This window comes from Myotis daubentonii, chromosome 16 (genome assembly GCF_963259705.1).
Source record: "Myotis daubentonii chromosome 16, mMyoDau2.1, whole genome shotgun sequence".
NCBI lineage: Eukaryota > Metazoa > Chordata > Mammalia > Chiroptera > Vespertilionidae > Myotis > Myotis daubentonii.
The window spans coordinates 24,112,000-24,128,261 of record NC_081855.1 but is presented as its reverse complement, the minus strand read 5'-3'; the positions used below and the strand labels follow the sequence as shown (position 1 = coordinate 24,128,261).

Sequence of the window (16,262 nt, the reverse complement as noted above, 5' to 3'; positions counted from 1 at the left end):
CTTCCTCTCTGAGATCAATAAAAACATATTTTTTTAAAAAGAAAAGAAAATGGACATAAAACCACTTGGACCCTGCCCAGGGCCTTGTAAGCAGCCCAGTAAAGCCTTCCACAGCCTTGAACAGTTCTTAATTGTCATGTGACCTCAAACCCTTTACTTAACATCTCTAAGCCTCAATTTTCTTTAAATGTAAATTGGGGTATTAGAGCTATACTACCTCACAGAATTGCAGTGATGATTAAAAGTAATATCATGTCTGGCCTGGTGCTTACTGTTCAGTAAAGTTTCTTTATCATGATCCCTGAGCAGGGGAAGGAAGCAATAAGGTGACCGAGGCCTGGATGCCGCTATGGTGTTGGAAGTCAGAAGAGTGGTTAGCCAAGCTGGGCACAGTGACTGGGAGGGGACACAGGGGGCTTCAGCTCATTGTTTTTCTTCTTGGTATGATTTTGGCTACAAAAATGTGCTCCCTCTAAACACTGTATGGCATGTACACTTACAATTTGGACCCTTTTCTGTGTATGTTTCACTTCGATACGATTTATTTCCTGTAAGTGTTTGAGTGGGTCTTTCTCCAGGGCAGGAAGGAGAAGGGAAATCACAACTCACCAGGAGAAACAGAGGGCTGATGGCCACCCAGCAGATCCTCCAAAACCATCCGGGGCTGAAGCCCAGCATCTCCTTCACGTCGCTGCAGAACTGGGTGATGCCTGCAACCAGCCAGGGGGAGAGAGAGAGAGACTCATCACTGCGAGAGGACACGGGCTGTCCGGTCCCTCAGAGAGAGGAGCTGCCATGAAATGTCCCGTGAGGGGCTCAGGGCACCCATCTGGGCTGAAAGTGGGACAGAGGGACTTGTCCCAGAATTGCATTTCAGAGCAAGCAACGTTCTTTCTACATGGAGTAGGCTGGGTAGGGGGACCGCTGGGGAGAGGCCTAAAGCCCCCCTCCTGGTGCCCACACTGCCTTCTTTTTTTCGTCTTTATTGTGGTGTTTTTTTTTGCTTAAAGTATTACAAAGGGTATTACATATGTGTCCTTTTTTTCCCCCCGCCCTTGACAATCCCCTGGCCTCCCCTACCCCCCAGTGTCTTATGTCCATTGGTTATGCTTATATGCATGCATACAAGTCCTTCGGTTGATCACACGGCCTTTCTAAGATCTCAGCATACATTTATTGTATTGGTACTATGGAAAAGGAAGTTACGTTTTAGTTTGGAATGACGAACCCGCTCAACAGAGACTGACTTGGACCTTATGACCATGTATGGGAAACTTCCATTTTAACCACAGCACGGCCCAGCCCCCTGTCAGAGCACCATCAAGGTTCTTCTGTCAAAGTAACTGGCATGGAAGTGAGAAGTGAGACCCCGGCTGGTGAGAAATCGAAAAGGGGCAGGAAGGGTGCCCTGTGCTGGCTTCCCTGAGAGAGCCTGGCAGTACCTCGGGCAGGTCTAGAGTGGTGCTCACACTTGAGCTTTGTCGTCTGAATTGCCGAGGAGGTGGGGAGGACTTCTTTTTAAAAAACTGGACTCATGTGCAACACAAAACATGCCCCCCCTTCATATCTATATATATAAAACCCTAAGCAACTGGTCAACCATTTGACCAGTCGCTATGACCACCAGGGGGCAGACGCTCAAGGCAGAAGCTGCCCCCTGGTGGTTAGTGTACTCTGACAGGGGGAGCACCGCTCAGCAAGCTTACTGAGTGGCAGTGGGGCAGGATGAGCGGGAGTGGTGCGGTGCCAGGCCCAGGCTCAGGCTCCTCCACGGCCACCTGGCGCTTCGCACACTACATCCCTTGGGGGATGTCGAACTGCCGGTTTCGGCCCGACCCCTGGCCAGCCTGTGAGGATCGGGCCGAAACTGGCAGTCTGACATCCCCCGAGGGGTCCCGGATTGTGAGAGGGCGCAGGCCAGGCTGAGGGACCCCACCAGTGCACGAATCTGTGCACCGGGCCTCTAGTTACACATAATGACAAACACACTAAAGCTGTTTTATTATCATAGGAACTAGGAAAATAAACACATTTTCAGAATGAATTCGTCTCTTCTGGATTTTAAAGATAAAGAGAGGCATCCCTGGACCTGGCTGTCTTCACTCCGATTGCCTGTGCCCTCCCCTGCCCCACGCAGGGGCTCCTGGGACTCCTGCCGGGGGACCCAGGTGAGCTCACTGGGTGTGCTCCTTCCCGGTGGTTTCATCCTTATCAGATTCCATCCCAGGACCTGAGGCGGTTTCTCCAGGGCGGATCATCCAAACAGGAACATTCTTGCCTCCTCCCTAGAAGATAAACTCCTAACCCCTGCCTCCGGACTCTGCGGGGAGCTCTTGCTTGCGCAATGTAAGCTGAGGGCCACTCTCTGTGACAGTGAAATATGGTCCCTGCAAATGCCTTCACCGGGCCCTGGGTCTCTGTGTTCCGCCCAGTTCTCACCGCCAGTCAGGATGGTAAGCATCCACTGTGGGTGAGCTGCAGGGACCGCTTCAGCCTGTCTCCACCGGGTAAACATTTCAACTCAGAGGGAAGCCCTAGCCGGTTTGGCTCAGTGGATAGAGCGTCGGCCTGTGGACCAAAGGGTCCCCGGTTCACTTCCAGTCAAGGGCACGTACCTCGGTTGCAGGCTCCTCTCCAGCCCTGCTCAGGGCTTATGTAAGAGGCAACCAATCGATGTGTTTCTCTCACAACGATATTTCTCTCTGTCTTTCCCTCTCTGTAAAAATCAATGCAAAAATATCCTTGGGTGAGGAAGTAAGTAAGTAAATAAATAAATAAAAACTCAGAGGGAAAAAACATCCTCCCCAGGTAAATGCGACCTGCTGTGCGAGGGGCGAGGGTGGCGGAGAGGAGGGCCTGTTTCTGAGGAAGGCACTCACCTGAGCTTATCTCACAGACCCACCAGGAGGTGACATCTCACACACCCCCACCACCACCCCACCCCCCCTCCGCCCTTTGGTGAAATCAGCCCTTCCCCAGTCTGGTGGCTGCGGGCTGACGGAGACAGGACTGTGGCTGGTGGAAGGAAGCATCTTACCGTAGAACCAGAACACAGCCATCGCTTCTATCAGGGCCACGGTGAGCACGGCGGGCCCCGTGGCGTACTCCTCCAGCAGCTTCACCACGTAGGCCCCGCCCTGCAAAGGCGAGCAGGCCCTGGTCAGGGGTCGCCCGAGGCATCGCCTCCTCTTTGCCAGAGGGGCCTCAACGAAGGATCATTCTGGGGAGTCCCACCGTGGACCTAATATAAGGGCCTCAGGGTGGACCAGATTCCACCCCTCGAGGCCTCTCCCCTCCCAGTGGAGTGCCCCCTTCGTGTTTCCTCTCGCACTAAGTTTTAAGAGACAAACTCAAAAGGGCCTTGATCTATTTTCAACTTTCTTCAATTTACCGAGCACCTGCTGTGTATACTCTACCTTAGAGAATCCTGGTCCCTAAAGAGAATCTGGGCCCTGCCGGTGTGGCTCAGTGGTTGAGCATCGACCTAGGAACCAGAAGGTCACGGTTCGATTCCCGGTCAGGGCACATGCCCGGGTTGTGGGCTTGATCCCCAGTGAGGGGCGTGCAGGGGGCAGCCCAGCGATGATTCTCTCTCATTATTGATGTGTCTATCTCTCCTTCTCCCTTCCTCTCTGAATCTGGGAGATTCCACAATGCCAGACCCACCGAGTACATGGGTCACACCTTCCGCCCTACCTCATACGTCCCTCGGGTCCTGCTCAGGCTCCCAGAACCCTATCGAAGCTCCACAGACACTGGGTCGTGGCTTGAAGATTCATATCAGCAAAATCTGCCTTGAGACAGGACACAAGCTTAGGAAATCTGTGGGTACTTATCTGATGTCCGTTTTTACAGTATTTGCTTCAGCTACAAAAAAAAAAAAAAATCACTGGAGGGGATCTGACATCTTCATCATTGCAAGTTCTCTGGAGGAGACCAGGTGACATTGCAAACCTGAGACGCCAGCCTCCAGATGCTCTGCACATCCGGGCATCAGGGCAATATTGCCACGAAAGCAGCCCAAAGGGCTGGGGATACACTGGAAAAGCAAATCTTCGTTTTTCTCCAGATGTGCTGCCACGCCTGAAATCTAGTTGGAGCGACTGGAACATGCCAAGAGTCTCCAGATTCTATGGACAGAAGCCACTAGAAACAACTTTTCTTTTTATCTTTGATGACAAGCTTTTTTAAAAATATATATATTTTTTTGATTTTTTACAGAGAGGAAGGGAGAGGGATAGAGAGCCAGAAACATCGATGAGAGAGAAACATCGACCAGCTGCCTCCTGCACACCCCCTACTGGGGACGTGCCCGCGACCAAAGGTACATGCCCTTGACTGGAATCGAACCCGGGACCCTTGAGTCCGCAGGCCGACGCTCCATCCGCTGAGCCAAACCGGTCAGGGTAGATGACAGGCTTTTTATAAGCCTCCCCCTGTCCCCCGCCTTGGCCCCAAAGCCAGGGCACCATGTGGGATGGAAGGAAAGGAATGGCTTCTTGGAGTGTTCGTCCTCCCGCCCTCGGGGAGCTGACTCAAAGCCGAGGGGTGGGATACTCACAAACGTCAGGGTGAACAGGGACCCGAAGAAGCAGGTCACGACCACACCGAGCACCAACAACTCCCGGCGCTTGGACCAGATGTGCGGAAATTCATCCAGCAGCGCCGTGATCACCCCCTCCAAGCCTGCAAACTGAGGGGGACGCACATGGTCACAGGGACGGCTTGGGCACAAAGCTGTCACCCCCAGGACGGTGAACGGGAGGGGCGGGGTGAAGACCGGCGAGCGACCCCAAGCTGCTCATGATCAGCAGCCCTCACTGCAGCTACCTTTTCCTGTTTACGGTCCTTCAGAGCCCATCCCGGAGGACATGAAGGAAGGAAAACACAGCACGTGGAGAGGACTTTTTAGGGGAGGTCTCTTGGGGAGCCTTTGGCTGCACCAGAAACGCCAACTCAAAGCCCAGACTCAGTCCACGCTAAGTGCAAGGCCCGGAGCCGGATGTGGGCGGCAGGGCACTGAGACGCAGGCGACCTTGCCCTGGCCTTTTGCCGCTGCCATGGGGTCATGGGACCGTGCACAGTGATAGCAGCTCACATAGGCGGAGCCCCTGGCCCATGGATATACACCCAGTCACCCCATCCATGACTCTCTGAGGTACTAGAGGGCGGTAAGCACAGTCAGTGCGGAGTGAATTAGGGGCTGGGGGGGGGGGGGCACCAGGAGGGGGCAGCCAACACCACCTGGCGGGGGGTGGAGGGGTGGGGGCAAGATGGGAGGGAACGGGTACAACTTCCTCTTCCCACTCCCCTTCCTCCACCTCCTCCTTTCCCCCCTCCTCTCCGTCCTTCCCTCCCCATCCACTCACCGTGCTATCCAAGCCCAGTGTGATCAACATCAAGAAGAAGATGATGGCAAAGAAGGTGGACGCAGGCATGTTGGCGATGGCTTCTGCGTACGTGATGAAGAGGAGGCTGGGGCCTGAGACAGAGGGGGAGGGGGAGCCCATAGTGTTTTCAAGGCCCCGGTCCGGGGTGTCCAGGGATCTGCCCCACACCCACCATGGCCTGAACACCGGGAAAGGGTTGAGATCTCCAAGGCATTACATTTCTTTAAGATCTTTGACAAATTAAACAAAATAAAACATTTAGAAATCATTCAAATGTTAGATATTGGAAAGCTCCAAAGAGCAGCGAAGCAATTCCATGGGAACAAGGGACCGGAACAGAACGAGGCCCCACCTGCGTCTTTGGCCACCTCGGACACATCCTCCTTCCGCATCTCAGCCATGTAGCCAAGCACCGTGAAAATGACAAATCCAGAGACGAAGCTGGTCATGCAGTTCACCAGGCTGGTCACCAGGGCGTCCCTGGAGCAGAAAACCCAAGGGGGCTGAGACGTGTCCAGGTCATCTGTCTCCGGGTGCGGCAAGGGCGAGCGGGCTGAGCTCACGGGGCCGTCGAGCCCGACCTGGTGTCCCGTCCCCCTCCCAGCGCCCGGCCTCTCAGCCTGGTGGACCAGCCGTGAAGCACAAGCTGCCCTTATCATCACACGTGGCAGGGAGGACAGCTGGCCAGGGTGGTTTCAAAATACCGCCCTGATGTGAACCAGCACAGCACAGACCTCGGTTTCAAACAAGGTTTGCTCTGAAGCAGGGCCTGGGTTAGGTGGGGGCCGAAGGACACCTTGGCCTCCCATTTTTTTAAAAAAAATATATATTTTATTACAGAGAGGGATAGAGAATTAGAAACATCGATGAGAGAGAAACACCGATCAGCTGCCTCCTACACACTCCCTACTGGGGATGTGCCCGCAACCAAGGTACATGCCCTTGACCGGAATCAAACCTGGGACCCTTCAGTCCGTAGGCCGATGCTCTATCCACTGAGCCAAACCAGTCAGGGCTTGGCCTCCCATTTGTGAAGCGCTCAGATTTAGACTTTTGCATCATGTGCCACTGAGGTGACAAGACGGCCACAGTGGCACCCTGACACTTGTAATAGAAGACCTCGTCGTAAGACTTCCGGCCGGTGTCCCAACGCAAGGCCACATTGCTCGGGCGTGTGTGAATTCCTTTTTATTTTTTTAATTAATTCTGTAATTATGAGTAGCATAATTTGATTGCTGCACCTTGCCATCTGTGATAGAACATTAAAACAAAGTCAACTCTAAAAATGGTGAGTGATATTTAAATCATAATTGGTGCAATACTTTCTTTTATCAACATTTCTGAAATAAGATTTTACCATAAAAATGATGTTGTTTCGTGTTGGTCAAAATAGTTCAATCAGCCCTGCCTGGTGTGTCTCAGGGATTAGAGCATCGGCCTGCGCACCGAAAGGTTAAAGGGTTCAATTCCCGGTCAAGGGCATGTGTCTGGGTTGCAGGTTTGATCCAGGTCCCTGGTTGGGGCGAGTGTGGGAGGCAACAAATCGATTTCTCTCTCTCTCTCCCTCTCCTTCTCTCTCTCTCTCTCTCCACCCCACTCCCTTCCACTCTAAAAAAAAAAAAAAAAAAAAAAAATCAATGGAAAAAATATCCTTGGGTGAGGAGTAACAAAACAAAAAACAAAAAAGGAAAAAATATTGCTCAGTCATTATACTTTTTGTGTCTATATACATAAACAAATGATCACATTATAATTGTGTTGTTAAATACAATAAGTCAAATATAAACATTTAGTGCCTGTTGCAATTTTTTGTAAACCTGCTTTAGAATTTCTTAATTAATTTTTTTAAATATACAGAGACTCACAGAATGGAAGTGGCCTGGGGCCTCTCTCAGCCCCTGAGTGGCCCGAGTGAGGCTCTGGCTAAGGGCGAGTTGATCAGGGACCTATGGCACCCCTGAGGGTCAGAGTGTCAACATGGCCTGAGCCCAGCCAGGTTTGAGGCCATTGGTTCGATCACCTTCCTCCGGATCGGCTGACTTACACCCACCCCACTTTTAAGCTTTGCTTGGGGGGCCCCCGATACTCACTGGTAGCAGTTGTTGTTGAATTTGTTGTAGCTAGCAAAAGCCAGTAAGACCCCAAAGCCAGGACCGAGAGAAAAGAAGATCTGAGCGGCAGCATCCACCCACACCTGGAACACAGCAGAGGAAGGGTGAGGGCTGGGCCCTGGGCCGAGGCGGGGTGCCGGCGGGGCCAGCGCCTCGCGCCCCCACGTGGCTGTGCGCAGACACCGATTAGCAGCTCTCCAGGCTTGTTCCAGGGATGGCCACACAGCCAGCGCCAACAGATGCGGCTTCTCCTCTGCCATGTGGGCACAGACCAAGCCAGTGACCTCAACTGTACTTTTCCTGCGTGTACTCCTGATGGAAAGCATCACTGCAGACTTGCCACCGAACCCACATTTGCATTGTTGCTACTGTCCTATTGGGAGGGTTAGTTTCACTTAGTAAAATGACAGAGAGGTGCACACCGTTTTCCTCATTGTCTTACCCCTGTCTCCAGGAGTTTCTGCCAGTTGGGTTTCAAGTAGAAGAGAACACCCCTCCAGGCTCCGGGGAGGGTGGCCCCCCTCACCAGCAGGACCAAAAGGATGATGTAAGGGAAGGTGGCTGTCACCCACACCACCTGTGAGGATGGGAAGACAGGTTATCACCACGTGGATGTTGGTGTCTTTTATTCTTGAAAACCTTCAAGAAAGGAGATCTACCCCTTTCCTTTTCTCTGTGATTCTAGGAGGCAGGGTGCTGGGGCAGGCTGGTCACAGCCTTCAGAATCAGACAGGGACCTGACCCACCACTGGGTGTTGCTAACTACCTCCAAACCCACTCCCCACCTGTAAGTGGGCAAGAATCTAGCAGGAAACAGTCAAGTAGCCACTGAGCAAGGTCCACCAGGGCTTTCAATAAATTTTTGCCACTATTATCAATTGTGACGCTACCAGGGGGTTAAAGAAAAAATTTTTAAAGCATGTAATGGTTCTTGGAAGTGGCCCATTTCTAGAACCTTCTAACATTTGGTGAAGAGAGACTGAGCATCACGGGATGTGTCTGGTGTAGAAGGAGACAATGCCCTCCTGTCTGTGGCTGTCTGGCCCCCCGAGTTCTGAGTTGGAGATCCCCTGGGGCCCCCTGGCAGGCCTGGAGCAGCGGAGTCCTCCTTACCTTTCCAGATGTTTTGACGCCTTTCCAGATGCTAAAGTAGATAATAGTGAAGATGAGCATGATGCAGAGGGCAAGCTGCCAGCTGACGCCCCCCAGGTCCTGCAGCCCCTTGGACCGGTGGATCTGCAGGACATGGCGCCTGGAGTGAAAGAGGAAGAAAGGCCTGCGAGATGGTCCGAACATTGGCCTGAGCACAGCGTCGTGATACCTGGAGGAGGGGCCAGGACGACACGGGCCTGGCCAGTGTGGCTCAGTGGTTGGGCATCGGCCATGCACCAAGAGGTTGCCGGTTTGATTCCTGCTTAGGGCACATCCCCAGCAGAGGGCATTCAGGAGGCAGCTGATGGATGTTGATATTTCTCTTTCATCAATATTTCTATCCCTCCCTCTCCTTTCTTCTCTTTCTAAAAATCTAAAAAATCAATTAAAAAATATATTTTTAAGCTAAAAGGTCTCACAAAAAGAGAGAGAAAGAGAGAGAGACGACATGGACACTGCATTGCAAGCATCAAGTGGTCACTAAGCCTCAGCAAGAGCTGGGATTGGCCCTGGCCAGTGTTCCCAGTGGTTAGAGCGTTGGCCCACACACCGAAGGGTTTCCCAGTCAAGGGCACGCACCTGGGTTGCAGGTTTGATTCTCAGCCCCCGTTAGGGCGCATGCAGGAGGCAACTAACCCATGTGTCTCTCTCACATCGATATTTCTCTCTCCCCTCTCCCTTCCATTCTCTTAAAAAAATCAATGGGAAAAATATCCTGGGGCAAGGATTAAAAAAAAAAAAAAAAAAAAGCTGGGATTGGCTCTGCCCAACAGGAAGGAGGGACCAGCACATTCTTCAGGCAACCAACCCTGAGAGACGCGCTCAGCCCAAAGGCAGCCTCCCAAGCCATCGCCCGGAACCCCAGCCTTACAGAATACTCCCTACTCCAGGCATCTTCCTCCAGGGGGTAGGTCCCCCTTACACAGTGAACACATGAGACCAGGAACCCTGTGAATAGTTTCAAAGTGTCAGAGGCTGGGCTCCCCTGACGCCGGCTGAGAGGAGGGCCCAGGAAGAAGGGCGGTTTTGAAGCGGGGAGTCGTTTTGGAACATGAAGGTGGGGACCGTCCTGGGCACGTTGGAGCCACCTGGCACGGCACATCGGAAAAGGCCAGATGGCACAGCGGGCCAGGTTATGGAGTTGGGGGACTCCAGCTCTGGACTGAGGGAGGCCACCCCTGCCCGGGCCTCCCTTCACAGAAGCCAGGCGCCAGGGCTGTGACCCGCCCTCCACAGGCAGCGCCCTCACGTGCAGGCACTCACGTGTAGAATTCCTCCGCGGGGGACGTGGAGTGGAGTGTCCAGGTGATGTTGTCCTCCGAGAAGTAGTTGGTGCAGTTGCCGGTGTTCCAGGAGTTCTTGCAGCTGGTCCAGGGCAGCTGGTCGGTGAAGGAGGAGATGAGGTAGTAGAGCGCCCAGGCCATGATGGTGTTGTAGTAGGAGGCGATGTAAAAGGCAATGATGCAGATGGCGTAACCGATCCCTGGGACAGAGCAGGAGGGAGGCCAGTGAAGAGGCAGCCCCACCGTGAAAGGCTGAAACAGGGCATCGAGGGCACTGCAGGGGGGGGGGGGGGGCTGGGGGGAGGGGGCTGCCACTCATCTCATTCCCCAAAGACTCAGGAGGTGGTGGGAGTGGCACTGGGGTAAAGGACGTATATACGTATGTGCAAGGTTACATGTCTCAGAAAATGTGTGTGTGTGGTGAAAGCTTTAGCATGTTTTCTATGTCGTGTACATTGTCATTTATTCTGTTTCCCTTTAACCATCTCATACCACCCGAGCAGTCAAAAGCTTAGCTACTCTACTCCAGTTTCCTGCCAGGGTGACCGAAGGCTTCACTGCTTCCAGAGGCCCCCCGCTGCCCCCCAATGACGGAGGACACCACTTCCTGGGAACACCCGCCCCCTCAGCCTCTCCGTTACCTTTGAAAATCGGGCAGATTTTCCTCCATATTGAAATGCATCCGTTTCGGTGGTACTGGCCCAGCGCGAGCTCCATGTAGAAGAGTGGGATCCCCCCAAAAATGGCCATGATGGTGTAAGGGAGGAGGAATGCTCCTGAGGCAGATGAAAGAGTATTTTACACTCTGCCCAGCTCGGTGCCAGGATGGCGCCACTGACCTGGACACCAGGGGCCACGCCCAGAATTGCAGAGCCAGCGGGTGCTCCAGCGTCACGAAGCCACCTTACGCTGAGCGACCTCACACGGCTCACTCTCTGAGTATTTCCTCCCCTAGGAAGCCACAGGGCTGAGAGCCACCCATCAGAATCACTTAAAAACACCCACCCACCCAGAATTCCTGAAGCAGAAGCTCCAGGTATGGGTGTAACAACAACAAAAACTTGTCAGCTCCACAGGTGATTCTGATGTAACCAGTACAGGAAGCAGCGTCTGAGACCTGGGGACAGACCTCCTGGGACAGCCTGTGGAAGAGCTGAGATGATCTGTGAGTCACCGAATTCGTTTCTTTGTTCATCCTGACTCCAGACTCTTGATTATTGACATTTAGCTATTTTCCATCATTCCATTGAGTTTTGGGCCGGAATGCTCCCTCCTGAGCCACTTTGGCAAGGGGGCCCGAGAAGGGCAGTTGGTCATGGACTGAGAGGGTGGGGCTGCTGCACTTCTGGCTCGCGTGGCTGAGGCAGAGTGTGGAAATGCCAGGTGAAGGATGGCTCACCTGCAGCCCCAGGATCGGTCGGCTTGGTTTTCCCAGAAAACTTTCCCTCGCATAACGTGCTCTGAACCTAGAAACCTGAAGTTTCCACCTAACTTACAGTCACTCTGCGGAAATCTGCATTGAAAATAAGAACCACATGGTGTTGTCATGGTAGCATCTGTCCATAGGGTTTGCCTATCTGGTTTCACCGTAAGGAATGAGTGTAGGAGAAACGACACTCATGGCCCAGTCCCTTAAGTAATGCTCAGGCTAAAGGTGAGTCCTCCCAAGCTAGAGGTAAGGGATTCCAACCTCTGCTCTTCCCAGGCAGCGAGTGCTGGCCTCCCCGCTCCCCGCTCCCTGCCCCCCACCCCCCCTTCCCATTCCCCCCACCCCCAACAGGAACTACCTCTACAGCTGCATGGACCATGGCCCTTAAAGCACCAAAGACAGGCAGCTCTGCGTCAGGCCATGGACACAAATGCGTTACCTCCCAAACCTCATTTTAGCTGCCCTCCCAAATCTGTTGCCAGAGCTCCTGTCAAAATAAACACGGGCTGCTATGACTCTCATCTTTCCTTCCTTTCCTATTCTGAGAGCAAGTCCAGTGTGTCAGCATGGAGGCACCATACCTACCCACTCCTCTCTCTGGGGCCCCATATCCATGCCCACAGTCAGTTATTACTATTTTTTTCATAATCTATAAGTTAACTGCTCTGAGGGCACTGGGAGTAGGAGGAGGAACAAGAACTAGTCTCTGGCCTCAAAAATCTTGTCAGAATACAAGGCACATCCATGAATGGTTGGGGGTTGGCATTAATGTCATGAGTGGCTGGGTCCAGCTCTGGATCATGCCCAGACTGTAACTTAAGACTCTCGACCCGAGCTGACCCCTTTCTCTGATCTCACACAGGTCCAAAGGCCCAGGAGGGTCTGGACCCTGGAGCTGCCTCCCAATTTTTCCTTCCACAGATCTCCCCTCTCTGGACTCCTCTGAGGAGGAGCGAAGGGGCTCAGCACAGGGCTGCTGGCCTCCCTCATATCTCGCTGGGTGGAGAGTGGAGCTTGGATACGCAGGGATGAGAAAGGGCTCTTCAACGCACGGAGCACTAATGGCCCTGGCTGGTTTGGCTCAGTGGATAGAGTGTCGGCCTGCGGACTGAAGGGTCCCGGGTTCGAATCTGGTCAAGGGCACATGCCCGGGTTGCGGTTTCGATCCCCAGAGGTTGGAATCCCCCAGGGTGCGCAGGAGGCAGCCGATCAATGATCTCTCTCATCCCTGATGTTTCTATCTCTCTCTACCTCTCCGAAATCAATAAAAATATATTTTTAAAAAACAAAACAGATGGAGCACCAGTGATGTTGAAATCTGCTGAGGTCAGGCTAGGGAGGTTTAGTCTAATTTCATAACCCGAGAGACTCACACGCTTATCTTTTAGATAAGCTTCTAGGTCTAAGCAGTCAGATCAGTTAAACAAGATGGAAAAGATTGCTCATGGCCCATGATACTGACCCCCTCCATTCTGGTAACAGATGTAGGGAAAGCGCCAGACGTTGCCCAGGTCCACAGCATAGCCAATGACGGACAGGAGGAAATCCATCTTCTTGCCCCAGGTCTCCCGCTCCCCCGAGTGAGCCTCAGCCACTAGGGCGGTGGTGGCAGCCGGGATGGCGGCGTGCGGAGTGTCATCTCCTGCACCGGGGCTCGGAACTGTTGAGTACCCGTTGGAGATCTGGCCGGACTCGGCCTTATCCCCGGAGGCGGGAACACCCTTCCGTAGAAGCCCGTTTTCCTGACAGTCTTCCCCGTCCTTACACACTGACAGCTCCTTCTGGGAATTTAAGGGCGTGGTCTCCATTCTGCTGTCTAGTAGACGGTGCTGACGCCCATCCGCGAGGACCGGAACGGAATTCTTGGTGCGCGATCTGTGGGGGCCCTCAGAGCTTTATGTCAGTGGGACTGAGAGCTCTGTTGGAGAGGCACACAGAGAAAGAATAGAATTAGGCATTTTTACTTGGCGCTGGTATTAACTCATCATTTTTTTTGTGTGTGTGTGTGCTTGCTTAATCCCTTCACCTTTTCACCTAGCCCTCAAGCCCCCACCCCTCTAACAACTGTCAGTCTATTCTCTGTGTCTATGAGTCTGTTTCTATTTTGTTTGTTCGTTTATTTTGTTCGTTAGAGTCCGTATAATAGTATAAGTGAAACCATATGGTATTTGTCTTTCTCTGACTGGCTTATTTCACTTAGCACAATACTCTCTGGGTCCTATTGCAAAAGGTAAGATTTCTTTATTTCTTTATGGCTGAGTGGTGTTCCATTGTGTAAACGTATCACGGCTTTTTTTTAACCACTGGTACTGATGGGCACTTGGGCTGTTTCCAGGTCTCGGCTATTGTAATAATGCTGCAATGGACATAGCGGTGCATGCATTCTTTCAAATCCGTGTCTTCGGTTTCTCCTAATGTATTCCAGAAGTGAAACAGCTGGGCCATAAGGCAGTTCCATTTTTTAATTTTTGAGGTAACTTCATATAGTTTTCCACAATGGGGGTACCAGTCTTCGTTCTCACCAACAGTGCACAAGGGTTTCCCTTTCTCCACATCCTCACCAACACGTGTTATTTGTTGATTTGTTGGTGATAGTCATTCTGATAGGTGTGATGAGATGTCATTGTTTTAATTTGCATCTCTCTGATGACTAGTGACATGAAGCATCTTTTCATGTCTACTGGCCATCTGTGTGTCCTCTTCGGAGAAGTGTCTATTCAGGACCTTTGCCCATTTCTTAATTTGGTTGTTTGTGTTTTTTGGTGTTGAGTTTTATAAGTTCTTTATAAATTTTGGATACTAACCTCTTATCAGATGTATCATGGTGAATATGTTCTTCCATTCAGTGGGTATCTTTTCATTCTGTTTATGGTGTCTTTTGCTGTGCAAAAATTTTTCAGTGTGATATAGTCCTATTTATTTATTTTTCCTTTTGTTTCCCTTGCCCGAGGAGATATATCAGAAAAATATTGCTATGAGAAATGTCTGAGATTTTACTGCCTATGTTTTTTTTTCTAGGATTTTTATGGTTTCAAGTCTAACTTTTAAGTATTTAATTCATTTTAAAATTTATTCTTTTATATGCTGTAAGAAGGTGGTCTAGTTTCATTTTTTTTGCATGTATCTGTCCAATTTTCCCAACACCATTTATTGAATAGACTATCTTTACCCCATTGTATGTTTTTGCCTCATTTGTCAAATATTAATTGACCATAAAGGCATGGATTTATTTCTGGGCTTTGTATTCTATTCCATTGATCTGTATATCTATTTTTATTAACATAGCCCTGTAGTATAGTTTGATATACAGCTTTGTTCTCCTTTCTCAAGATTGCTGAGGCCATTTGGGGTCTTTCGTGGTTCTATATACATTTTTGGAATACTTGTTCTACTTCTGTAAGATATGCCATGGGTGTTTTGTTAAGAATTGCATTGAGCCGAAACCGGTTTGGCTCAGTGGATAGAGCGTCGGCCTGCGGACTGAGGGGTCCCGGGTTCGATTCGGTCAAGGGCATGTACCTGGATTGCGGGCACTTCCCCAGTGGGGGATGTGCAGGAGGCAGCTGATCGATGTTTTTCTCTCATCGATGTTTCTAACTCTCTATCTCTCTCCCTTCCTCTCTGTAAAAAATCAATAAAATATATTTAAAAAAAAAAAAAAAGAATTGCATTGAATCTACATTTTGGACATTCTAATGATTTTAATTCTCCCTATCCATGAACACAGTATATGCTTCCACTTATTTGTAGCTTCTTCAATTTCTTTTTTCAGTGTCTTAGAATTTTCTGAGTGCAAGTCTTTTGCATCCTTGGTTAAATTTATTCCTAGGTATTTTTTTCAATGTGATTATAGATGGGATTGTTTTCTTAATTTTCCTTTCTGATAATTATCTACACTAATAAAAGAGAAAAATGGTAATTGGCGTACGACACTACCCTTTTCATTGGCTAATCAGGGCTATATGCAAATTAACTGCCAACAAGATGGTGGTTAATTTGCATATGTAGGCACAATGCAGGGAGGTGAAAGGGAAAGCAGGAAGAAGCCCCCTGCCACTGACAGTGATTGGAAACCCAGGGGGGAGCTAAGAGCTGGGGGGCAGGGCAAAGGCAGCCCTGGGGCCAGCTTTGCCCTGCCCCCCAGCCATGATCGGAGAATCAGGTGCCTTTTCTGCCCTGGCCAGTGATAGCAGGAAGTAGGGGTGGAGCCAGCGATGGGAGCTGGGCACAGTCGAAGCTGGCAGTTCCGGGAGCTAGGGGTCCCTTGCCTGGGCCTAAAGCGAAGCCCACGATCGTGGGGCTGCTGCAGCTGTGGGTCCCCGCTGCCCGGGCCAGACGCCTCAGCCAGAGGCATCCTGCAGGGGCAGGGGCGGAGCCCGCGCAATCGCGGCGCCCCCCACTGCCACTGCAGATCCCTGTTGCCCGGGCGGGACGCCTAGGCCAGAGGCATTAGGCCTGGGCAGGGGCGGAGCCTGCAACCGCGGGGAGCTGGGGGTCCCCTGCCCAGGCCTGACACCTCTGCCGGAGGCCTCAGGCCAGGCAAGGGGCCGATACGGTGATTGGTGATCAGAGGGTGATGAGGGTCAACTCCTCTGGCCGAGGCATCAGGCCTGGGCGGGGGGCAGAGCCGGGGATTGGGGGGATATGATGATCCCCTTGCCCAGGCCTGAAGCCTGGGTCAGAGGCGTCAGGCTTGGGCGGGGGGTGGAGCAAGCGATCAGAGGGAGATGGGGGTCCCCTGCCCAGGCATGATTCCTGGGCCAGAGGCCTCACGCCTGGGCGGGGGCCAGAGCCAGTGATCGGGGGGAGATGGGGGTCCCCTGTCCAAGCCTGACACCTCTGGCGGAGGCGTCAGGCCTGGGCAAGGGGCCGATCAGGCGATTGGAGGGTGATGGGT

The 16,262-nt window shown here is 51.9% G+C and overlaps 1 protein-coding gene across 2 annotated transcripts in view; it reads right to left on the bottom strand.

Moving 5' to 3' along the window:
* SLC6A4 (solute carrier family 6 member 4) overlaps positions 1-16,262 on the bottom strand; it is a 42,561-nt gene that overhangs the window by 8,801 nt on the left and 17,498 nt on the right. The window contains exons 2-12 of one of the 2 annotated variants that reach the window (XM_059669255.1): positions 12,828-13,283; positions 10,578-10,712; positions 9,917-10,136; positions 8,615-8,645; positions 7,944-8,078; positions 7,481-7,584; positions 5,743-5,870; positions 5,370-5,482; positions 4,562-4,693; positions 3,038-3,137; positions 610-710 (exon numbers count right to left, since the gene is read on the bottom strand). In XM_059669255.1, coding sequence (XP_059525238.1) covers positions 610-710; positions 3,038-3,137; positions 4,562-4,693; positions 5,370-5,482; positions 5,743-5,870; positions 7,481-7,584; positions 7,944-8,078; positions 8,615-8,645; positions 9,917-10,136; positions 10,578-10,712; positions 12,828-13,173 — 1,545 coding nt within the window. In that variant the 5' untranslated portion in view covers positions 13,174-13,283. Of the gene's footprint in view, positions 1-609; positions 711-3,037; positions 3,138-4,561; positions 4,694-5,369; positions 5,483-5,742; positions 5,871-7,480; positions 7,585-7,943; positions 8,079-8,614; positions 8,754-9,916; positions 10,137-10,577; positions 10,713-12,827; positions 13,284-16,262 lie in introns of both variants that reach the window. The other variant, XM_059669254.1, reaches the window with a different exon arrangement.